Source organism: Penicillium angulare (assembly GCF_028827245.1).
Source record: "Penicillium angulare strain IBT 27051 chromosome Unknown utg000004l_segment0_segment0, whole genome shotgun sequence".
Classification (NCBI taxonomy): Eukaryota; Fungi; Ascomycota; class Eurotiomycetes; order Eurotiales; family Aspergillaceae; genus Penicillium; species Penicillium angulare.
The window spans coordinates 3,977,584-4,001,570 of NW_026623163.1; the positions used below are offsets into that span (position 1 = coordinate 3,977,584).

General features: G+C 47.5%; 9 protein-coding genes across 9 annotated transcripts; 3 read left to right on the plus strand and 6 right to left on the minus strand.

Moving 5' to 3' along the window:
- Window positions 1-1,741: 1,741 nt before the first annotated feature.
- On the minus strand, window positions 1,742-2,692 carry N7478_005378 (uncharacterized protein; the record flags this gene model as incomplete). The annotated part of the gene is made up of 1 exon (XM_056921592.1): window positions 1,742-2,692. The coding sequence occupies one exon, from the start codon at window positions 2,690-2,692 to the stop codon at window positions 1,742-1,744; it is 951 nt and encodes a 316-aa protein (XP_056779629.1).
- A 3,722-nt stretch (window positions 2,693-6,414) lies between these two features.
- Window positions 6,415-7,279, minus strand: cnaB (calcineurin regulatory subunit B; the record flags this gene model as incomplete). Its single annotated transcript, XM_056921593.1, has 5 exons — window positions 6,415-6,425; window positions 6,496-6,830; window positions 6,915-6,988; window positions 7,049-7,101; window positions 7,171-7,279. The coding sequence occupies 5 exons, from the start codon at window positions 7,277-7,279 to the stop codon at window positions 6,415-6,417; spliced, it is 582 nt and encodes a 193-aa protein (XP_056779630.1).
- Window positions 7,280-7,762: 483 nt separating this feature from the next.
- On the plus strand, window positions 7,763-9,713 carry N7478_005380 (uncharacterized protein; the record flags this gene model as incomplete). Its single annotated transcript, XM_056921594.1, has 4 exons — window positions 7,763-7,918; window positions 8,048-8,530; window positions 8,595-8,891; window positions 8,943-9,713. The coding sequence occupies 4 exons, from the start codon at window positions 7,763-7,765 to the stop codon at window positions 9,711-9,713; spliced, it is 1,707 nt and encodes a 568-aa protein (XP_056779631.1).
- A 621-nt stretch (window positions 9,714-10,334) lies between these two features.
- On the minus strand, window positions 10,335-12,057 carry N7478_005381 (ribosomal lysine N-methyltransferase; the record flags this gene model as incomplete). The annotated part of the gene is made up of 4 exons (XM_056921595.1): window positions 10,335-10,814; window positions 10,899-11,126; window positions 11,183-11,787; window positions 11,907-12,057. The coding sequence occupies 4 exons, from the start codon at window positions 12,055-12,057 to the stop codon at window positions 10,335-10,337; spliced, it is 1,464 nt and encodes a 487-aa protein (XP_056779632.1).
- Window positions 12,058-12,402: 345 nt separating this feature from the next.
- Window positions 12,403-13,594, plus strand: kae1 (O-sialoglycoprotein endopeptidase; the record flags this gene model as incomplete). Its single annotated transcript, XM_056921596.1, has 2 exons — window positions 12,403-12,754; window positions 12,852-13,594. The coding sequence occupies 2 exons, from the start codon at window positions 12,403-12,405 to the stop codon at window positions 13,592-13,594; spliced, it is 1,095 nt and encodes a 364-aa protein (XP_056779633.1).
- A 590-nt stretch (window positions 13,595-14,184) lies between these two features.
- On the minus strand, window positions 14,185-15,658 carry N7478_005383 (putative Snf1 kinase complex beta-subunit Gal83; the record flags this gene model as incomplete). The annotated part of the gene is made up of 3 exons (XM_056921597.1): window positions 14,185-14,235; window positions 14,298-14,874; window positions 14,949-15,658. The coding sequence occupies 3 exons, from the start codon at window positions 15,656-15,658 to the stop codon at window positions 14,185-14,187; spliced, it is 1,338 nt and encodes a 445-aa protein (XP_056779634.1).
- A 1,187-nt stretch (window positions 15,659-16,845) lies between these two features.
- Window positions 16,846-18,351, minus strand: N7478_005384 (uncharacterized protein; the record flags this gene model as incomplete). Its single annotated transcript, XM_056921598.1, has 1 exon — window positions 16,846-18,351. The coding sequence occupies one exon, from the start codon at window positions 18,349-18,351 to the stop codon at window positions 16,846-16,848; it is 1,506 nt and encodes a 501-aa protein (XP_056779635.1).
- A 1,302-nt stretch (window positions 18,352-19,653) lies between these two features.
- On the plus strand, window positions 19,654-21,153 carry N7478_005385 (alpha-mannosyltransferase; the record flags this gene model as incomplete). Its single annotated transcript, XM_056921599.1, has 1 exon — window positions 19,654-21,153. One exon carries the CDS (start codon window positions 19,654-19,656, stop codon window positions 21,151-21,153), a length of 1,500 nt encoding a protein of 499 aa, XP_056779636.1.
- A 378-nt stretch (window positions 21,154-21,531) lies between these two features.
- Window positions 21,532-23,890, minus strand: N7478_005386 (protein kinase COQ8; the record flags this gene model as incomplete). The annotated part of the gene is made up of 2 exons (XM_056921600.1): window positions 21,532-22,649; window positions 22,717-23,890. 2 exons carry the CDS (start codon window positions 23,888-23,890, stop codon window positions 21,532-21,534), a joined length of 2,292 nt encoding a protein of 763 aa, XP_056779637.1.
- Window positions 23,891-23,987: the final 97 nt, after the last annotated feature.

Sequence of the window (23,987 nt, forward strand, 5' to 3'; positions counted from 1 at the left end):
ACCACATGCCTACTAGTAAACCCGCCCTGGAAGAGAACAATCACCAAATAAATCGTGCGGATAAGAGAACATAATAAATTGAGAAACCTGGGATATCATGGTACCCTAGTAGAGAGCCCTGGTAGAAATCGACTTTTGGATATATACGACTTGTAAAGAGCGAAACACACAAAAAGAAAGCTCCATCATATGTAGCATAGATCATTTTATCACGCGTCACGTCACATTTTGGTGTCCCGAGAAGGCTAGACGAACCGAACTGGAGCCAAGTAGGTGGGTAAGAAATATAGGTAAAAAAAAAAGAGGAAACATAGGAGGGGGAGATATGGAAAGAGACGGGACGGCGCGGGTAGAGTGATTGAGAGGTGGAGGAGTTAGATGTGGAGAGTACGGACAGTTTGGAGTCGAGTATAGAGGATCAAGGATCGAGGTATGAAATGATCAACTTGATCACATGGATCTGACCCCGGTCCCTGGGATTGGGGTCAAACGCAAAGCCCATGAAGCGATGTCAAATACGGACTAAAGATCCTTTTGGTAAGAAGGAAGGACTAAAGCAAAGGGAAAAAAAGAACAAACAATTAGGTCGGAACCTCTTGGCGATCAGAAAGATAAACCAATCGAGGCCGGCGCCATGGGTAGGCTATTGCTCACTAGCGCCACGCCAACCACCCGTCCCGATGTGATCACAGCACGGACACGGAACACTTGCGATTAGAACCTTGGGTAGAGCTTTAGATGACGCCGATTGAGAGACTCGGAGTTGATATCTGGGGAGGAAACGGGAGAAGAAACGATACATATATATGATGGATATATGTAGAGTTAGGGTTTTCAAGGTTGTGGGGCTGCAGTCGCCGGTTCAGGTACCGCTTGCATATGGTGGAGTTCGGGTTTGCTTTCCATTAGATCGAGACATTGACCCAGCACTATAAAACTTGCATTAATGCTGGTGCTTTTTTTTTTTTTTTTTTTTTGTTTTTTGCTTTAGATGATTTGGAAGCATTCAAAAAAAGGGAAAAGTGATACATCTCAACTTACCACAAAGGATCTCCTCTTCCCAAATCCCCATCTGGTAATCCACAAGGCCGTACTGCTCTAATTGATCACAAAGTTGAATTAGATCCCTTCCCATTCCTTCCATGCGTTGCTGTGGGATGATTTGTGCAGGAGCGTGCCCTATCACAATATAATCCTGAGTTAAATCCTTCTGTTTTTGACAAAGGGCGAGCCAGCAGATATTAAATTCTCGCCAAAGATTCAAGCGATCAGGATAAGATAGATGGTCGTCGCGTAGAATTCCTATTTATCATAAAAAGTCAATTAGGTTTTGTTCTTCTCCTTTTTTTCTTTTTTATCACACAACAGAATGTCAGATGATGCTGGCATGACGCGCGCCTGCAGACAAAAAGTGAAAAAAAAGTCGTAGAGGGTTGACATGAAAAATAATAAACGAATAAGATCGAAGGGATCACAGAGACAAGGGAAAAAAAGTTAAGGGTCCAGTCCATAGTATGATCCGGTGCGACGGTCCTTTTTTTTTCTTCTTTTTTTTCTGGTTCCAGCCAAACAGAATCAATGGCCAACGAACCTTCGTCTTACCACTTGCAGGGAATATAAACCGAAATCCACAAATATAAATAAAAAACACGAAAAAAACACGAAAAAAGAAGACTGGGATAAATGAAAAAAAGCAAATCATCCCCCAAAGTATGCAAGATATCGAATCGCAAATTGAAATTCAAATCAAAACATGAAATAAGATGAACCTACCAAGATCCCGTGCGTGCGTCACAAGCCACTCGGAAATTTCCAACAATAATCGACTGGCTTCCACCAATCGTCCCGCACGGACGTGGTCAAAGGTGATGCGCATTGATCGCTGATAGTAAGAGTAAGCCTCCTCGAGGGAAGGAGGATCCGACGGAGGCAGCCGAGGTGGATCAGGCTGATGCTGGGGAGGCTGCGAATCCAATCGGCTCGAGGATGCGGTGCCGATCGAAGTGAAATCTGTCATAGTAGGGGGAAAGGTTTGCGTAGTGTTCGGGCGCGCGATGGGGCCGGGTTGATTATATGGCATTTGCGGATTGAGATAAGTTGAGAGCGCTGGGACCCCCGTCACTGACGGCTGCTCTTCCGGGGTGAAATACCGTGGAACGGCAAATGGATTCGACAGGGCTTCAATCGCTGCAGACTGCCGTGTCGGGTACTGTGGAACAACGTCGAAGGGTCCTTGTGCTGGACCCTGCTGACCGAAGCCGTACAGCATTGCCGACTCGTACGGCACGAACGGCGACGGATCCTGCGCCACCCGTCGCCGTGGTTGCTGCATGGTTTGCTGAATAGGATGCTGCTGGTGTTGGGAAGCATCTTGATGTTGATGTTGATGCGGGTGCGGATATTGATGGGGATTTGCATGCTGAATTCCCTGTGAGGCTGTCTGTCGTTGGCGGGCAAACTCTGTTGGGTCAGGCACATCGATGGGATGTAGCGAACCGCCATTAAAGGAGCTACCTGTATATCCGTAGTCGTAGGACATCTGAGACCGGTCCGGTGCCTGTGACATCCCCGTTGGGTCTCCACGTGGGTTCATGGCCGAGTCGAAATGATCGATGCCACGGCCACCGGTCGTACCATTCCTAGATCGTGCCATCAACCGCTCATGATGCTTCATGCGTTGGTCGCCATCCATGAGACTGTCCCACGCGGACCTGCGTAGATCGAGATTGGTCCAACGTTTGGGGGATAACGGTGGACTTGCGTAGGATGCCAGCTTGAACAGAAACCAAGCAAGAACAGAGAAATAAGAATGTATCGTTTGGGGGATAACCCTGGCTTGATTTTGATTTTTTCTCTGGTTTTGATTTTTCTTTTCTTGTGTTCTGTTGGATGTTGTTTATTTGGGTCTTCTTGATACTCTTGTTATGCTTTGCAACGCTGTGCACCGGTATGATCCTATATGGATCGGTGGTGGGCTAACGTAAACTGTTCAGCTGTGCCGGGCTATCGAAGGTCACCAATAACCAGGGTCGACAGGATGTACATATAGTCGTGCAAGAGGCTCCACGTAATCTAGACTTTAATCGAACGAAAGCCCGAGCCAGACTCCCAAGAATGGAAGAAGTGAGGAAAGAGAGAAAAAAAGAAAAAAAAATGTTCCCAATCCCCAACTCCCAGAATGTGTGTAGTTGGAATATGATGAATCTGATGGACCAGTGAGCAGGATTCCCAAGAAGCGAAGCAGCAAATAAAATGAGATAATCCAAATAGAAACTTAGATTTATTGACCAGAGAATCAAGAAAAGGATGACGCTAGAAAAGGAACAGCTGAACATACCAGTCAGACCTCAAGAACAAAAGCACGATGTCCTCATCGGGCTCGTGTCATGGTGGATCTTTCTTGGGTAGAGAAGGGGCATAGTATTTGAGACTATCTACGTATAAGAGCGCTAGAGCCCGCCGATCGGTGTGATCTACGCCTAAACTCGTTTCGGGCCTGTACTGCTGCGATCGCCCGGGAACCCGGTAGGCTGGTTCCTGGTGGGTTCCCGAAAGCTAGGGATAAGATGGGGTTCAAGAAGGGGAGAGGGGGGGAAGAGGAACCGGCAGGAAAAAGGGAGGGGAATTAAAAAAAAAAAAATATTCAAATATAATTTGATTTAATATTATCAGAATATATTAAAATACAGAGATCATCACCGAAAATAATAGTAATAATAATAATCTCCCTAATCCAATAATATCCCCAGTCATCTCCAGTCTCAGCTTCGGGTTTTAAGGTCAGGTGCGAAGTTGGATTGTCAGGATGATTTTGTATGTTGTATTTTGTATTTTGTAGTTTCTTTTTTCGGATTATTTGATCAATTGTATTTCTAATTTACGGAGGGACCCAGCCATTATCATTATCTGGGTTCTTGGTTGTTTTGATTGTGTAACTCTTATGCTTGGGGCTGACGATCCATGAAGCCGTGGCGGTGCCCTATGACAACAAACACACATCCCCTTGCTCGCTACCTCCAAGAGGACCAGCAGGGAATAGGGGGGAAATAAATAAAAATAAAAATAAAAATGAAGAATAAAAATTTAATTTAATTTAAGAAAAAAGCAAATCTATACGTCAAGTCAAAAAGGAACTGTCAGGTCTGCATCGTGACCCAGTAGCCTGGGAGTAGGAATCTGCAGTTCATACTATCCGCTTCATACTTTGAAGCCGAATAAACAGATAAAACCATAATCAAACAACCCCATGACATCTTGCCTTATAGAGACATACACCCTCGATCACAATGACAAATACCCAAACATGGCCATGTTAAAGTGATTAAAAAGTTTTACACAAAAAGGGGGTTTCCTCCCAAAGGGCATAAGGGCGGGTGGTACATTCCGAGGCGCTCGATTGCCCGGACAGCTGCTGGGTGCTTGCCCCCCCTTTCTCACCGAGGACTTTTGATTCCCTCGAACAGAAGAAGTACGCAATCAAGGGAAACAAATATTGGAATGCATTAAGGAGCAAAAAGGAAAAGGAAAAAAGAAACCCAAATACACTAACATAGAAAGATTCTTTTTCCTTCTTCCTCTCCTAAAATATTAAATTGATCGACAGAATACAAATAGAAATACAAATACAAATACCCAAAATCTATTAATCCGAGACATGCAAGTCCCATTGTCTGCCCGATTGCCGATCTGCAGCCCCAGGAACTGGATCTGTCAAAATCCAAAAATTCCCACTCGGCCGTCGATCAGTGTCATTGCGCCTCCAACCGGATCCGACGTTCTGGTTGGGATGGGGACATGTCGAGCTTTGGGTCGAGGGTTTCACCAACTATTTTACAATCTCCGTACATCTGTACTTTTGCTTGGGGTTGGAAGAGGTTGAAATGATAATGAAAATAGCCACACCGTACATGTCCAGTCATAGATTAATATTCAGAGCAAATATAAGGGAGAGCCCAATTTAATCCTGGAATGACCTGCAGCTCAATAATAGGCGAATATATAAGCAGAAATACCTATATATCAAGATAATATACTAGTACATATGTAATACTATCGGCGTACTTTGTACTCCCGAAACTCGTGGACCCGCCTGGCATCGACAGCCCTGTCAACCCAACCTATTACCTACTACTAGCATTTAATACATACTACATATACCTATCTATGCACACATAGTACTATATGAATAGCGGTCCCGACCTGTACTTCAATAAGCATCAGTTTAGGTCTCCGGTTAGGCAATAGCTACTAATTTGGATGTATCAATGTACACCTTCGAACAATGACATATTGTGAAGTACTAAACTGGTCGCACCAGGTAATGCAACTTGCGTCGGGACTCGGCCTGATATGGTGGGATGTATACCGCTTCTGACCAGGAGCCCGGTGGCCGGGCCAGCAGTTGCACCGTGAAAGCTGAAAAACTTGAAGCCTCTTCATCTTAGTCCTTCCACCTAACTGACATAGTATCTTAACTTGAAGTATGTCGATATACTTTCCCGAATAATACCCACTTGGGCCAAGTAGCTATACTTGGCCTTTAGGTACCTTATCTAGTGACCCTGGTCGAGGATGAAACAGGATTCATCTCTCGATGCATACATACCTCCGATGCGTCATCGGAGTAATCATAACATACATTAACCGGTGTTTAGGTAGAAATTCATTACAACCTTTCGTGACAACTCTGTCAGCTGACAAGTTGCCAATTATAGCATTGCCGCTCGTTGGGGATGGATCTCTTGAGTTTATTTTTAGTTTAATTTTTACTTTTATTTGAATTTTTGAAATCAGATCCAAAAGATAAAACGAATGTAAGAATGAAAGTAGAAATAATAAAAAAATAAAGTGCCCCGCTCGGGGAGATAACTTGGAGAGTGGGGGTGGAAGAGACAAGGCGAATCGGTGCTACTGTCTTCCCAAGGGGTCTTGTACTAGCAAGAGAATTGCGATTACAACTGCGCTTCTTCTGAGGTGTTGTGGACCACGTTGCAGTCCGGACGGAAAGAGGTTGGTCCGAGGAGTTCGCGGAGGAGGCTGAGATCTGACTCGGGGTTTGGGAGGTGTATCAGATGGGGCACAAGACACATGGGCGTTGATTGGTTTCGAACGTTTCATATTTCATAGGGGAGCAAGGTTTTATCTCCCCGTCCAAAGTCCCACGACCTGTTTTTTTCTTTTTCTTTATTTTTTCTTTGCCCCCAAACATTTTCGGAGAGCAAACCACTAAACTACATAAATGCACGTCGCTGGTCATAGAGTCATGTCATAATCGTGTGATCCACTTCCTTCCAAAATGAAGTATATTCCAAGGCCGAGGCGGAGTGGCGCAGTTTGAAACAAAAACTGAAAATGGTAGAAACGTATGGTGAGTAGATAAGAGGCGACAACATACAGGTACCGAGAAGGTACTCGTTATATTTGATCTGCATGGCATGTCAGCACCCAATCTGTCCAGCTCGTAAAACTCGCACAAGTACAGGAAGATAAACCTACTCAGAGTCATGCTCAGGTTGACATCGGTACTATCTACCATGTCCATAAACTCCTCGAAGCTGATGCGTCCATCGCCATCCTTATCGGCCTCCATGATGGTCTTATCAACGATTTGTTGCAGTTGGATATCCTTCAGGTTATTTCCCACCATCATCTTCAGCACAATAAACAGCTCTCCGTTGGAAATGTAGCCATCACGATCGATATCGTAGACCTTGAATGCAAAGCGCAGTTTCTCCTCCTTGTTGCCCTTGGAGCTAAATGCCGAGAGACCAGTGACGAACTCTTGGAAGTCGACATCACCACCACCGTCTTCATCGAAGATCGCAATCATTCTAAATTGTGTGACAGCCTTGAGTCAACCAAACATGTATTTCATGGCGGGATATGAGATTTGACGCCGACGCGATGGAACGAACCTTGTAGCTAAGGGGTTGGAGGAGACTTGAGGAAGGGAGAGGAATTCGTCGCGGTCAATAGTGCCGGAAGCATCCTGTTAATTGCTAAAAGTCAGCGAAAGATATCATCAAAGCTTTTGTGAAGTAGGTCGCACCTTATCAAGCTTCATAAATCGCTTTCGTAGGCGGTCGACTTCATCACGGTTGACTGTTTTTCTCCGATGTCAGCCCACGCTAGTGGAGAGTTTCCGACCGGGAAGACTAAGCATGAACACACAGTTGGAAGTAGAGACGATGTTATCAAACAGCTGAGAGGTCCCTACGGAACCACGTCGGCGTTGCACGTTGTGCATGGCGGCAGCGTTGGGTTTAGACGGCGACTCCATTATGAGGTAAGCGGGAAGCGGGAAGGGAGAGGTGGATGAGGGGGGAAGGTAAGTGTAGATTTAAATGTGGGGAAAAGGAACAGAAGAAGTGAAGATTTCGAGATCAGGTGATATGGCGAGCACGGCAGGAACGGTCGACGACCTAAAAGATATGGGGAAAGCAGGGGGTTCCAAAGGGAAGGCGCGATGGGGGCAGATGAATCTGATAATGCCCAGCCCCGCACTAACCCGAATCGGACCACCAAGCGAGCCCCTGAGCCCGTGCGCCCGCCCAAAACAGCCCATCACCGGGTGACATTGCAACGTCAACCCAACCGCCTGCCCCAAAGCCGCCTGTTTTCTGCCGTCAATACATCCCCCTTCCCATCCATTTTTTATCTCGAAAATACGACTACAACAAGGCGCATGACCTGAGCTTTACACTGACACCAATTTTATTACGAACCCCCCCATGGTCGTTGCTGTTTTGCCCGCTCCGACGCTATGACTCGGTACGGGGGCCTGGGCCGGACGCGCCCTAAAAAGCTCACGTCTAAGGCCTCCATTCCCATCGTTCGTGAGGAGGATATCGATGCTTTAGAAGAAGATATCCAAAATCTCCAGCAGATCGAAACTGGTGTCGAAAAGGCCGAGGAGTCGGTGAGTCATCACCCCCCCTTCTTATCACGCCCTAGCCACACTTTTAGCCTCATCCCTGAATATCACGTGATATCATCGCCAAAGCGACACGAAATTTTCACGAGACTGACCACCTCACGCGTATCATAGGAATTCCACTTGCAAGTTGCCATAAACCTCACCGCACAGGGCAAAGTCAACGATGCGCATATTCCCACCCCCGAAACCATCCTCAGTAGCCTGCGCTATGATGAGCTGTACCCTCCACTCTTTTCGCAACCCGCGACGTATATCCGCTCCTCGGCCACCGTCGAGGACTGCTGTGGATGCACTTACAACATGACTGAGGAGGACGCTGTCTTCCTCAAAATTTACAACCAGAAGCGCGACCCATCAGCGCAATGCTCCGAGGATAATTTCGAGGCGACAATGAATTTCTTTGAGGAGACGGCACAAGCCAAGCAACCATTTGCGGCCGTAGATAGCCCGCCAGTCCTGAGCTTCACAGAAATGGAGCAGGCCATGGATGCTGCCGTAGAGGAAGCTGTGAAGCACTTTGCCAAAGACATTTACCCCCACTGGAAATCGCGTCGGTCCGTGGAGAACAATAATTCTCTGGAGCCGAGCCTCAAGGTGAGTTTCGCATAGCTTCCGAGTCATAGGCAAACGTAAACCGTGCTGACTGTATCCCTTTTAGTTTGAAACTGGCCAGGACACTGACGATAGCGATCCTTATGTTTGTTTCCGACGACGTGAAGTGCGTCAGATTCGTAAGACCCGTGGTCGTGACGCGCAAAGTGCTGAGAAGCTGCGCCGACTGCGTAAGGAGCTTGAGGATGCTCGACAAATGGTCGCATTGGTACGGCAACGCGAAGTGGCCCGTAAGGAGATGTTGACAATGGAGCGAACGATCTTCTTGCAGCGCTCCGAGGTCAAGGACATGAAGCGCAAGTTGAACATCAAGGACGACGACGAGGATCTGATCAACCAAAAGGTAAGCATTGCTCCAGACACTCGGAGACATGTAAATGCTGACCCTTCACAGCCCAAGAAGAAGCCAATGGAGATCCCACCCGGACAACGTCCCAATGCGCCTCAGCTCCGGATGCCTCTCAAGGGGGGCCTTCAGGGCGCAGAAGATTTGCAATTGCTGGAAGATGTCCAAGCGGAGAAGGAGAACGAGATCTTGCGGGATATCAAAGCAAATATCACCAAGCATATCAAGTGGAACGAGGGTTATGTCGATCATACTCGCGCGCCACTTTCTCCCTCTCCCGAAAGGACATTCGATGCGACTGCCTTTCGCCCTGCCTTTACCGCACAATTACCAACCCCACCATCATCAGAGTCGTCTGGCGATATGATGGACACATCATTAGATATAACTAGCCCCCTCTTCTCTCGAGATAAGATTGCCTCCCGAGCCATGGAGATGCACGAGGAGCCACATCGAATGCCGTCATTCCGCAGACGTGTCGGACGAGGTGGTCGGTTGATGATTGATCGTCGTAACTTCGCGGCGCGCTGTAAAATTGATATGGATCCTTTCAAGGCCGATCGATTTAAGTTCGATCAAGAAGATTCTGATGAAGAATCCGTCTTCGAAACAGATGGGTTCAGCATTCAAATCATGCAGCACCGTGCCATTACCATGGCGAAGGCGCGCGAACAAGCCGCTGTGGCTGCCCAAGCTCATGCGCAGGCGCAAGCTCAAGCAGCCCAGGTTCAGGCCCAACGACGATTGCAAAATGAACAACCTGGGAACCAGGCACCACCCCCTGCACCCAGCGCAGTACCTGCATCGTCAGAAGCTTGAACAACCAACCCTCTTGTCATTTTTGTTTCCAGCATTTGGCGGGCGTTTCGTGTTACTCTTTTCCCCCTCCATCCTTTCGTCCCCACCTCTTGACTTCTTCCAACCTTGTAGTTTTAGTACCATTTTTCATGTTTTCACGATTCTGTTGGCGGCGAAAGGATTTGATGGAGTCCTGCCTTATCTTTCCTGCTTTCCCGTAACGCACCCTCCTCCACCTTTCCTGTTTCTCATACCTCTTTTTCCCATTTCTCTCGACGCAGGCTTCGATGTCGATTTGCGGGGTCCTTTATGATACCAAGCCATAATAGGTGGGTATCTGCATTTGTTAATGTACATAGTATTTTTCTTTTCTGTTGAAACCCTGGAGGATCGTGCGCGGCCAAGGCCGGCCGGCCTGTTTTTGTATGATGGACGATTCGAAGTTATGATGCCTGCATTTCTGGGAAAGGGAAGAAGGCCGAAAAAAAGAAGAAAAGACAATTCGAAAATCTAACACAATATAATATTTCGCGGAAAAAGAACTTTTGTCGCCATTTGCTTTTGTAAGGTATCGAGTCGAGGGTTGATGCTTCGCCGCGATTCTCATTGAATTAGTAGATGCAAGCCAGTGTGGCCATTGAATCATACACGCGCCGATTTGCTCTGTCGGGAGTCATGGTCATCCCCATTGGCAGACCGCTTCAGGGATCCATTGGCAACTAGGGGCTCAAGCATTGCTTGGACATCACGTAGAACTTCTTTTTCACCGAGGCGTACCTGCAAAGCCATCTTTTGGCGTCGGGCAGAGCCCTCCAGTGCTTGCGGAGCATTTGGTGGAAGAAGACCAGTAAGAAGATTGATATCCTCGTTGAGCGAAGTACCATACTGCGCTTGCTTAGACTGTAAAGTCTTGTAGAGAACACCCGCTTGATTGGCATCCATTGCCGGCTTGGATGGTTTGTTCTTCGAACGACGCTGCTCAAACTCTTCAGGTGATTGTGTGAGTGTTGTGAGCAAAACAACTAGCTCGGCCGGAAGAATAGTTTCAAGGGTAACGTTGGCAGTTGGTCGAGGAATCACGTAGCCGTCATCCAGAAGATCATTTTCTTCGAGCAGTTGGAGCTATTTAAGTAATTAGCTTTTCTATTACTTTCCAATGCTGCGAGGATCATGCCACATATGCATGTGGTACATCGCGTGACCTACTCTGGGTTGGGACTCGATGTCGTTGTTTGAAAGGCCAGCTGACTGGCAGATGTCCTTCAAGGACAGCTCAACAACATCGTACACACCGTAGTTGTCGGTTACATAGCCGTAGCGGCGAAGCAGATCAGCACGAGGGATTTCACCATAGTCGTTAAAGATCTCTTCGCCTTCTTGAATTGGCTTGATAGCTTTCATAACCAAGGATTCCTCTTCTTGAAATAGACGTGCCTTGAAAAGGGGTTAGTTTGAATGTGTTGAATATGAATGGATATCTTGATGCTTACGTTGTTCCTGTCTGCATCCGCATTGAGTAGATCAGCGAGGGGAACCATGCCCTTAGAAGTCTGCTCATCCTCGTCATCCGTCATGTAGCTTTCATTGTCATCATCGCCTTCCCCATCATCATCATCATCTTCGCCCTTTTCGATGTCAAAGGCATAGGCCATAATCAAGGACCCCATAGTATGAGCCAGCTCCAACAAAGTTGCAGTACCAGCATCGCCGTCAAAAGACGTAAGACCATTTATCGGTGGGAAAAGAGCCGGGTTAGCCCTCACAATAGGTGCAATAGACTGCAGAATAGACTCGTCGGCACCCTGCTTGCCAATTTTGCCCACGATAGCGCTAGCTTGCAGCTGGTTCAGCTCAGCCTCCGACCAGAACATGAGTGTATCGAAGCTGGTAGGCAAAACCCGAAAATAGGGAGCCCATCGTGACTGTTCACCACGCAGATATTCATAGAGCATGACCAGCATTAAGGACAGCCATGGACCGAGCGCCTCGACATCTTGCGGCAGAAGACTCTTCAGATCTGAGTTCTGGACGGCGAGGATTAAGGATCGTGGGATAGAAAATAATTCTTCGCCTTCAGATATGTTCGTCCGGGCAACTATATGGGTCAAAGAGGGGTATATAATTAGAAGCCGGTTTATTGTAAGAGGGTCTTTTGTAGGTGGGTTATGTCGCTTTTGTGTGGTGGGTAGTGGGGGGCCTTTGTAGTGAGCTTACCGACTCCTCGTCCTGCGCCAGTAGATCTAAGATCCGCTAAAATGATCCTTGGGTTGACTTTAACACCAGGATTGCTTTCAAGCCAGGAAACAAATCCGTTGGATTGTTGCTGGAAGCTTGAAGGGTCTGAGAAATGGGTAGAGGAAGACATTGTGTAGGGTCTGCTTTATGGGGCGAATGGGAAGATGGGAAGATGCAATGCAAAGCACCTGTGTGTGGGGAAATGAACACACCCCCGTACTAGACCCTCTCAGTAAAATATAGCAGGATGTCCAAGGGTGAAAGTGGGAAAATGGGCACAGAGGAGGAAAGAAAAGAAGAAGTAGATTGGGTTGTACTTTGTTTCGGAGCAACGGGGCCGCTTATGGTTTGGTTTGGTTCGACTGATAACGATAACAAAAAAACCACTCCTACTCCAAGAGCCCCAAGAACCCCAAGAGCTTCAAAACTTCCCACTTCACCAAAACTCGAGTCTATTTAGCCAATTTTATTCATCATGATTGCCATCGGGATGGAAGGTTCTGCCAATAAGGTGGCCATTGGGATCATGTCATATCCCTCAGATGACAGCATGCCCCAAATCCTTGCGAACGTTCGACACACATATAATTCCCCACCTGGCGAAGGTTTCCTGCCCAAAGATGTTGCACGTCACCACAGAACATGGGTTGTGAAGATGGTCAAAAACGCACTCAAGGAGGCGCGCATACGAGTTGAGGATGTCAGTTGTATTTGCTTCACCCAGGGCCCTGGTATGGGTGCCCCGCTACAAAGTGTGGTTATGGCGGCACGGATGATGAGTTTGCTATGGGGCAAGCCATTGGTTGGAGTAAATCATTGCGTTGGACGTAAGTCATTGATTATTGATTTGGAATTGCGGCTCTCAGCACTATTGCAAATTATTTTTTGGTATCTGCGACAACTGACACGGGGTTTCACTTACAGATATTGAAATGGGCCGTCTTATCACCGGTGCTGAGAACCCCGTCGTCCTTTATGTCTCTGGAGGCAACACACAGGTGATTGCCTATAGTTCAAAGAGATATCGTATCTTTGGCGAGACACTTGATATCGCTGTTGGAAATTGCCTGGATAGATTTGCGCGCACTCTCTATATCCCCAACGACCCGTTCCCAGGGTACAATATTGAGCAACTGGCCAAGAAAGGTAGCCGACTGGTGGAGCTTCCCTACATCGTGAAAGGCATGGATTGTTCATTCTCGGGTATTCTAGCTGCCGTGGATGCTTTGGCCGTGTCATTGGGTTTGAACGGCGAGGAGGCCGCAAGATTGGACGATGAGCGGATTGACCAGGAACAGGGCAATCAAAATCAAGACCCTGATGCAAAGCCCACTCGTGCTGACTTGTGTTTCTCACTCCAAGAGACGGTATACGCGATGCTGGTTGAAATCACCGAGCGCGCGATGGCGCATGTTGGATCCAAACAGGTCCTTATAGTTGGTGGAGTTGGGTCCAATGAGCGTTTACAAGAGATGATGGGAATTATGGCTCGGGATCGGGGTGGCTCTGTCTTTGCTACGGATGAGCGTTATTGTATCGATAACGGTGTCATGATCGCCCAAGCGGGTATGATGGCATACAAGACGGGTTTCCGAACCCCGCTGAAGGAATCCACCTGCACTCAACGCTTCCGAACAGATGAAGTCTTTGTCGATTGGCGAGATTAAGATACTAAAATATAAAGACAATGAATATAATGTGTTACGACGTTAAATATGTTTGATAAAGTCGGGATGGTCAACTCAATATCTTGCGTAAATCTTCATGATCAATGATGTATTTCAAAAGAGTTAAAAAAAAATTAGATCACTGAAAATAATTCTATAAGCAGAAGAAGAACTCAAAGCGCGCGCCTGCGCGGTCATGCAAATAAATCAGGTCTGTATGACCAAAATATCAACTCCGACACAAGCCTCCCAATCATGAAGCAACAACGCCTTCGAAAAGAAATTCATGCAATATGAGTGATGCCTCTGTTCATTGGGTCGGACTTTCAAAATAGCTCTTGAAATATTTGAGCGATGCATGCTATATCTCGAGCACAAGCAAGTTCGTTGGTAAAAGAGAGACTGGGTAGTCAGCTCAATTGAGTAACGTCTTTGCGTATGTTTAATGCTTCGGATGAAAGGGGTAGGCAACATAGGTGGATTGTTCTGTCCCTAACTCTGGGGGTTTGGATCGATGGTCATGTATTTCGAGGTTAATATTGCAGGGCTATTCTGGCAAAGAAAGCCACGCCATGTACTTGAATATTCCTTCACTCTCCAGTGATGTCACCGGTAGGTTTATACAAAATACTCGTGACATACTATATATATTGATCAGACCAAATATTTCCAAGATAATTCGCAGGGAAGGAGAGTATATTACCTTTCGTTTGTATCTGGTTGTTACACTTGTTGCAAGCACGCCATTCTTGATACTACTTGTCGCAAGATGGTTCAGGACGGTATGGTTGGGATAGTTCAAAACGCTGCTATCATCCTTGGTGGGAGTCGTGCTGTTGAGAATAGATTTGCCCAAGAACAGTGGGAGACTAGGCGGTTGTGGGGTGTCACCAATAACATTAGCAGCCTGCAGGTATGCGGGACTATCTTCTTCTTTGTCCAAGTCGGCAAGGAATTGGGGAATAGCGCTGCCAAAATCCCCCGGAGGTACTTCTTCAGCGGCTTCTTCTTTCTTTGGTAGTTCATCTTCCGTCTCCTCCGATGGTCGGTCTTTAGCATTATCCTGGGGAGCTTGCGGGGGGCCGGCTCCCGCTGAAACATCGGACTTGTCGCGAGCATCATCCGCACTAATTTCGATATAATTCACCAAATGATTAGTGAAATCGACGGCTGTTGGTAAATTATCGGACGCTCGCATTTCACCATCGATAAGAAACTTCAGGTGATGTGTTCCAGGTCGTAAATTTAATGTTGCGGTCATGACCCCAGGATCAGTCTCGCTATTCAATATCAGCGAATCAGCACTTGAAAAAAAACGGGGCTTTCAATTGGGTTTGACACAGACTCTTCATACCTTCTGTGTAACTTGAACTTCTTCTCCCAATTGACAAAGGTTCCAGTAACATAGATCTTCTCGCCGGGACCATTCCACTCAATCGTAGTGGGGACGGCTTTGCCGACTCCAAATGGCTGGAGCTCATCCACCATCTCGTCACCATCTAGTGTAGCATTGCTATGATGGGATGCCTCCATCTGTTCATCGAAAAGGCGATCCGCAGGCATGGATTGGATATGTGAATCTTCCGGTCCAATTATCGGTGACCCCGGTGTCGCAGTAGCATCGGCAATGGGCAATGGCATGCGTGGAGGCCTTTGCAGATGGGTCGACGCGGTATAGTAGGAGTTATGCGGCGGCGCTGACGGCGCCATCGGATCTCGCCCCGCGGCATGGCGTGCAACTGGCACTTGCACCGGGTTTGAGTGATCTGGCGACGCTAAATCTCCTCCCTGTGGTGTGTCAAACTTTCTCTCCACGGGCTTTTCGGGCCGAGTTATCGGTTTGGGCGATCCAGTGGATGTTCGACCCTGTAGCCGATGCTGAACAGAGCCCTGGTATGCTGCGGAGTGACCGGCGGCGGTCTCACGAGTTGCTGAGGGGTCTGCAGCAGTAGCTTTGGTCGTCGGGATTGTATTTTGAGAGGCGCGGCGGACCACCTTTCGATCGGTCGGGGCATTGGGGATGTGGCCCGACGGCACATCGGCTTTAGAAGGGTTATTGCCCATCGAAGGCGGGGTAGATAGGGGACGGGGTGCGGCAGAGGGGATGATGAGAAATGGAAAGAAAAGAAAGATTGTGAAAGGGAAATATCGACTCGAATTCAATCAAACTACAGGCATTAAGACTTGGGCCCTGAGGGTGTTGGGGCTAAATGCGGAACGAAAGTCGAGCCAGTTGGTTCAGAAGATCTCCCAAGAAGCTGATGACGGCGGAGAGTCAAATCGGGAATGTAGGGCTTAGGGCTTGCGGCTGTAACTCGACTTCCCCGGATTTTCCCCCTTTCAGTCAACTTGAAGCCTTTGAGCTTGAGCTGAGTACGACGGGATTCATCCCATCCGGAGACCTCTAATTTTAGAGGCTATCTTGATCTTCAACCTCTCTTTCGTATATAATATGGAAGGTTCACCATGGAATGTACCGTTATACGTCCTAGGCGCGCTTTATAGCGTCCTTTATTACATGCTGTCCTGGATTTTCTCCTTTCTGCACTTTCTATTGACACCTTTGCTATGGCTTGTATATGGCCTGCTTAGCATTGCTCTATTCCCGCTTCAGCTTCTCATGAAATTTGAGGTATGTCTATTACATTCATTGATCCGTACAGTATCGTATATTCTTGGCTTCAAGGCAAACCCAGATCCCCCTTGTTTGTTTCCAACCCACAAAAGACAATGACAAATCCCACACTTCATACCATGTACATGTTAACATAAATGTAGGCATTCTTGTATTTTGTTACAGGCGCTATCCTTACTGGTATCACAGTCGGCTTGTTCCTGCATTTCTCTGGAGGTGCCTTGTCCGAGCTCCTCCGATTACAGTCGAATCGATCTCCTTTGGCAGTAGATTCTCCCACTCCCAAGCAAGAAGCCCTGGACTGGGAACCGAAATGGGATCATCATCCAATTTTGTCATCGACGATCCCGGAGGAAGAAGAGAATAGTTCGGCATGATTTCTCGACCGGTGTATCGTGGTATAGACGCGATAGACGAAGTTTACTATATACAACGTATCTAATTATAGAGTTCGGTGAATTATTCATATGGAACGAAAGCTCGTGTGCTCCTCAATATAATGGGACTTAGGATTTTTTGTTGGGTGCCTTGAGTTCAGCATTGACGCTTGTTAAATTGTGCTAAATTTATGAAATCTAAAATCACGCTTGATCCAAAAAATACAATCTTCACGTTACTAATAATTCCCTCCCACATCACTGTTGGCGCCCTTCCAGCCGATTTGCTTAATGACCTTCTCTCTGTCTGAATCTACACTCCCATGTTCGCTCAACGAGCCAATGTGGATCCCTAAGCCACCCACTTCGAATTCTTGCTGTTTCTTAGGGCCCCATTGATCTGCGCCACGGAAACCCATTGGATAAGGGTCAGTAGGGTCCAAAACAACCTGCTTGAAACTAGTCACCCATGCTCTGCCCTCAATACAAGGGTAGATGGCATCGTATTTACCAACTTTCAACCCGCCTCGAATACGACCAACCATCTGAGAACCCGAGATGCTATAACTTCGGAGATCCTTGCAGTCAATGCCACCTCGATGGGACAAAAGAGCAAGCCAAGCAGACAATGAAGTGCCAGAGGGACTACGGTCTAGTCTACCAGGAGACACCACCGTCGCACTGATACCGGACTTCTCCTCTCCATCCACCTCCACCGCCTCAGTAAACACCACGTTACTAATTCCTCGAATAAAATAATCTCTTGGATGAGAGATATCGAGGTCACACTCCAGAAGAGCTTTTCGGATCTGTTCGCCAATCTCTACCATCTGATTGGCATTACTCTCATGAACAGCCAAGTCAACCGACTCAACATCCACAAAGGCACAAAACACGCCTCCATAAACAATATCAACGGTAATTACTCCAAGGCCTGTAACCTTCAACTTATAACCAGCCTCCAACACAAAGGACGGCACTCCGTACACTGTGACAGAGTCACACCGAGCTTGGTAATGTTTAGTCTCTATATAGTTAGCCTCCACTGCCACTCTACCAGCAACAGTTTCAAAAATGTATCGCTGACAAGGGAGTTCAGGAGGCGGTCCCCCAGCCTGGGGGAACTCCGCGAGAACATTTGCCGCACATATCATGCTAGAAATCGAGAACGGGACGTATTCATCATTCTTGGCAAAGACAAGACAACGATCTGCTTTACCAGTCGGGTGTAGTAGAAACACTGCATTTTTCCCGTTTCGGCCGCGTGGCTCGTTCAACAACATCCTAACATCGGGGTCATGCTCATTCTTGAAGTTAAGTTGTTTCCTGTATGCCGAGCTCCCAGTAACACTTTCCATCCCTCCAATTACAACATCACAGGCTTCACCCTCAGCATGACACTCCACCACCGAGATCGGGCGATGTCTCAAGATAGTATCAATTTTTTTGCTGAGGGAAGGCGTATAATCGTGAAAGCCCCATGCTGGCGTAGATGGCTTCGGGGTTACTGGAGACTCCGTCTCGACGATCTCAAAATTTCGGATTCCCTGTGTCAATGGCGACAGAGACCCGACACAATGTTCTTCGTGTACCGTGACGAGATGCGTTGGATGACCGTCGGTTTGGTTTTCCCCATATAGGTTGCCAGGTCGGAGGGGAACAACACGATGATGAGGCGTAGCGATACGACTTCCCTCAGGTTTATTTGTAAGCCATTTATAAGTACGTTGATGTGAGCTAGACATGACTATTTTCCAAGGTTTGTTCAGAGGAAGACAACAGACGGAGATCCATGGGAGATGGGCAGCTATACTGGTATATACATACATCTAGTATACAATGACCTCAAAGGCTGTCCGGTATCAGCTTGAAACATGAGAAAATCACCTGAACTATTTCAGGATATGGAAAATAGCCAGAGAAAAAGAGCGCGTGGACATCATGATATGAATCTCTAGGGTCATTTCTTTGATCCTGCATAGGAAAATGACACGATTAATTGATATCCAAAATCATGTTCAACACTGTAAAACGGAAAAAAGCTAAGCAGTGCACAGATCGCCGCGTTGAGATATATGTCCAAAAGCTCATAAGACGAGACTAAAACAATATGTCTCAAACACAAAGAAAACGCAAGCCCATCCATGGACGAGACTTCTGTCTAGACCACCGAGGAGAGTACAACAAACCCCAATAGCCCTTCAATGACCTTTGAAGGTATTCTATAGCCCCGCGGATATAATGGCAATCACCACAAAGACCAATCTTTCATGGTTTCCTTTGTTTCCTTTAAGATCACTTGACATCGTACTGAAGCGTACTATATCGTGGGGACGAAACAACTTTCGTATGCCTTTCTTTTTTCTCAAGCTCTATCATCCTGTATCGCCACCTCCATCAATGACGTTTCTAATGGTTCGAGCCTTTCTACTAAACTATGATACAGCTGAGTAGATCGCAAATTAATAAACGGTAATGGATCTGCTAGTGTATTTATCGTATATCACCAACTTGAAACTTGCAATGCCCGAGAGATGAGATGTATAGTACTAAATCTTACTCTATCTAGTTTAATGCCCCCAAACTCGAAAAATTCCGCACAGTGGGATACAAAAATAATAAGAAGAATCTTAGAACAACAAAAGCCGCCTTATATTCTATCAAAACCAGTGGAACTGAATGTCTTCGTGAGGAATGACATGTTTGGTTACGGTGGGTCTGTATACCGGCCCGTGCTCAAGGGGCATAATACACACCAACGGCACCAGTGTTTCAATGTGATCTTTGACTTTGCGAGTTCCTTTCTTTGATTCACCCCACATCTTCATCTTTCAACCCTTCTCACAAAGCCTTCAACCACGTCCCGAACCTATTTATATATATGTCAAACTTGCCACCGAAGCTAGTGACTCAATCCGAGTCCAGGATAATAGGTGTCAGATTAGCGCAGCGGGTCTGCCGCTAATTCTGGCGTAAGCGGAGCCTCAAGTAAAGAAATAAAAGCTGCAAGACCGCAAGACCGCAGTGCGCATCAGGTGCACGCCATTATGATCAGGTCATTCCTCCGAGGACGCACACTTATCAGTGCCATCCTTGCGATTATATGGGTATTCGCGCTAATTACTCTATGGCGCACATACCACAATGATAGCACTATCGAGTCCTCTCAACCCCCCATTTCAATCCAAGCTTCAAATTCCCACGACCTAAGTGTCGCGCACCAGCGCTTTTGGTTGAAATTCCATGGCCACCTTGAAAGACATGCACCGGGTACTAGGCCGGTGATTGAGGATGAAAAAGCGCCAACAGAGGGATTCCAGGCGAAGAATGCCCCGCCACGTCCGGAATTCGTCAAAGTCGACAAAGAGGATGTCGAGACCATGAAAGAAGCGCATACCGGATTCGTACGGGCTATTACAACCTCGCCGCCTGAGCTGGAGTATATCCCAGGTACAAAGGGCATTGTATCAACGGCCGGAGGCTCATACCTACCGGTAGTTGTTATCTCTCTCCGAATGCTGCGCCGGACAGGATCAACGCTACCAATGGAGATCTTCCTAGCCGACAATTCAGAATACGAAGAGTACATCTGCGATACTGTCCTCCCATCTCTAAACGCACGGTGTATAATTCTTTCAGAAATCCTCCTCGCCGCCCCTGCAACCATAAAAACATACCAATTCAAGCCCCTTGCCATGCTATTCTCTTCCTTCGAGGAAATCCTCTTCCTAGACGCAGATGCATTTCCACTTAAAAAGCCCGAAATCCTCTTCAACAGCGAACCCTTCCGCACAAACCATATGGTCACCTGGCCTGATTTCTGGGGTTCTTCCGCATCCCCACTGTTCTACCAGATTGCAGGGATTTCATCTCCAGCCATGACGTTACGACAATCAACGGAATCAGGCGAAGTGCTTCTCTCCAAAAAGACACACATGCGCACCTTGTTCTTGTGCACATATTACAACTACTGGGGACCAACGCATTACTACCCCCTCCTGTCACAGGGCGCAGCCGGAGAAGGCGATAAAGAAACCTTCGTCGCAGCAGCATCTGCAATGAACGATCCGTTCTACCAAGTTAGCGAATCCATTTGCGCACTCGGTCACCGCAAAGACGAGGGTGGTTTTGCAGGCTCGGCAATGGCACAGTTCAATCCTATCCAAGACTACGAACTGACCAGTCAAGGTAAATGGCGTGTTCGTGGAGACCAGGCGCCTACCCCGGATGTGTTTTTTATTCATGCCAATTTCCCTAAATTTAATCCTGCTACTGTTTTTGAGCCACACGAGGTCAACCCTGCTTTCAAGGATGATGGTACGCCTACCCGTGCATGGACGATTCCTGAGGATATTGTGGATCAGTTCAATGCCAAGGTTGATGTTGAGAAGGCATTTTGGGAAGAGATTCTTTGGACGGCATGTGAGCTTGAAGATAAATTCGATACTTGGGAAGATCGGACAGACGTCTGTGCTGGTGTTAAAGACTATTGGCGAAGCATTTATGGAGAGGACATGCCCTCTGTTAAGGGTACGGATAGCTATTGATGCCGACGAAGATTTACGCTGCTACTATAATGTTGAGTATATGTACAATAGAAAAATCTAATTGAAAAATAGACTCAGTAAAATACTAAGCGCTTTGTAGGTGGTGATGCTTTTTCAACGCGAAAATATCTTACATAAATGCCAAAATGGGGCGAGCAACAGTGTCTTATTTGCTTGAAGTTGGCGACTGCTCAATCGTATGTAAATGGAATGTATCTAGGCATTTTGCATTGCATATTTGAAGTGTGATCATTTTGGCATTCAGAGAGGAGCAGTGTTCCTATTCATATTTCTTTTATAGGCCTTTCGCAAAATTCCAATATACTGTACAAAGATTCCGTATAATGATACATAGAGTACATAAACGCAAGAAGCTTCCTAGTTCAACTTCTGCTCATCCAAAAATGATCCCCTCAGCTCAGCCTTGCGAATAGCCTCAACAAATAATTCCTTACAAGGCACACGGCTACCCAACCGTGCACAAAGCAGAAAAGCACCGCTCAACTTGCGATGTAAACTGTATGTCTCCTCAGGCGGGGGAGCAAGTCTCTCACGAATCATCAGAGGAATGAGCGCACGCACACGATCAGTTATAGTCTGATTCCGGAAGTCGTAGAGATCAGGCGAAGAGCCCATGAAGGGTTCAGCTATAGTAATCACAGATGACACGTGGGCATCTGCCATAGCCTCAGACTCGAGGCCAGTGAGATAGCCCAGTTCAACGGAGAGATCGCGGCAAGCAGTGCGATCATTGCGCGAAGCGGCAACAAGTGTGCGGACGTAGGTGGTAATAAATTCGGAGGGGTATTCGCGGGAGGCACCGAAGTCCAAGAGTTCGAGGCGGTTTGTCCGCGCGTTATAGAGGAAGTTGGTCCAGTTGGGGTCTGTCTGCATGTAGTGGAACTCGGTGATTTCACGTAGACACAGGCGCATGATCTGTGTGCCTATCCAGTCGCGTTGCTCTTGTGAGAAATCTTGAATCTTGGTCACAGCGACACCTTCGAGCATTTCCATGGTAAGCACTTGCTTGCCTGAGGCTTCGGGCATAACCTCCGGCACAACAAAGACGGGGTCGTCGCGAAGCAGCTCACGGAAACGGGCACCGCATTGAGCTTCACGGTGGTAGTCACATTCCCATCCAAGTTCGACACGCGCGTTAGCGATGGTCTTGTCGAGGTAGAGTCCACGTGGGAGGAGGCGGGAGGCAGTGAGGAGGATGGATAAGTTGTTCAGGTCGGAGTCAATGGAGTCTGCGACGCCGGGATACTGGACTTTCACAGCAACGGGTTTGCCGGTGCTTCTGAGAACCGCAGCGTGGACTTGGCCAATAGAAGCAGCCGCCATGGGAATATCATCAAACGAGGTGAAGAGTTCCCGCCAGTTGGGACCAAGATTGTCAGCCAAAACCTTATCACGTTGGGAGGCAGGCATGTAGTCGGCACGGTCCTGGACGCGTTGGAGGACCTGTTGGATGGGCTCGGGAAGCATGTTCGAGTCTATACAGCTTTTGTTAGCATCGAGAAACAGTCCAGCTTGAATGAAAGAGTGTCAACTGCACCATACCTTGAATACTCAACATTTGACCCAGTTTGAGAGCGGCACCTCGCATTTTCGATAGCTTCGATACCATACGCTCCATATTCCCCGCGCTAAACATGATAGAACCACTGTCCTGACTACCGGTAGCTCGACGGACGGTTTCACTTACAGCACCAAAGGCCATAGATGTCGCCAATCCGCCGTACTGCCATAGTCTACCCAATCGAGAGGAAGGGACACGAGATTCCATCATCTGATACGGCACCGCTGTCTCTTCAGACGCTACTTGGGCCATTGGCGCTACATCCTCGGCAACACTGGCAGCTAGCTTTTGAATATCTTCCTCCTCTGTCTTGGAAGCAATCTCCTGTTTAGGTGCCAATGTAGCACCAGGCGCAACGAACTTGGGGGCAGACTTCTCCGCCGGGATCCAGTCACGTTTTGGTTTAGGTTTCCCTCCGAACATGCGCGATACCCTAGGACTATGGAAAAGATCTTGCATCATCTCCTCTGGAATCTCCTGGTCCCCTGCTATCGTCGAAGCAGGTTTCCCCTCCGGCCTGGTGGCCGCATGAAACACATCGGCATTCAATCCATCACCTGAACCAACTTGTACATCGGCAGCGACCGTAGGTAAATTGACTTTAGGTTGCGCGGATAATTCCGGCGATTCCGATGTAATCTCGTGCGATGGCTTGTCAAAAACATCCTGTTGTTGACTCACATTGAGATCTGGTGATTTTTCGGTGCCAGTATATTGTGCTGTAGTAGAAGGTAATTGGAATTCGACGTGACGTCGTTGGTTGCGACTATCGGCCGAAGTGGGGAACGAGGATTGAGAGGCCGCGGCGGCCGTGGAGGCCGTAGTGGCCGTTTCCGCATGCCATTGTGGGTTGGAGCTGGGGCTGGGGTCGGCAGAGTCGGCAGATGGATTCAGGGGAGAAGCGGTGGTCGGCGACGGGGAGGAAGAGGAGGAAGGGGAGGAAGGTGGCGAAGAATCCTCTAACCGGCGAGCTAAGGCGGCCGCAGCTTTCGCAGTCAAAATCAACCCATCAGTCTGCTCCTTAATCCCCTTGGTTAAGGAGGATGTCCGAGCGTAGACATCCAATTGATTCTGACGAATTGCTAGATGTTTTCCTGCGACCGATTTTGAAGCATTGAATAATTGGATGACGTCTAGCAGACGCCGTCCAGACATGATCCTATCAGTGTCTGTGAGTTTTGGTGTATGATGGGGGGAGAAGATCCAGCAATCGGAGCAGAACGGAGTTGTGATCGAGTAATAAAATTGAATA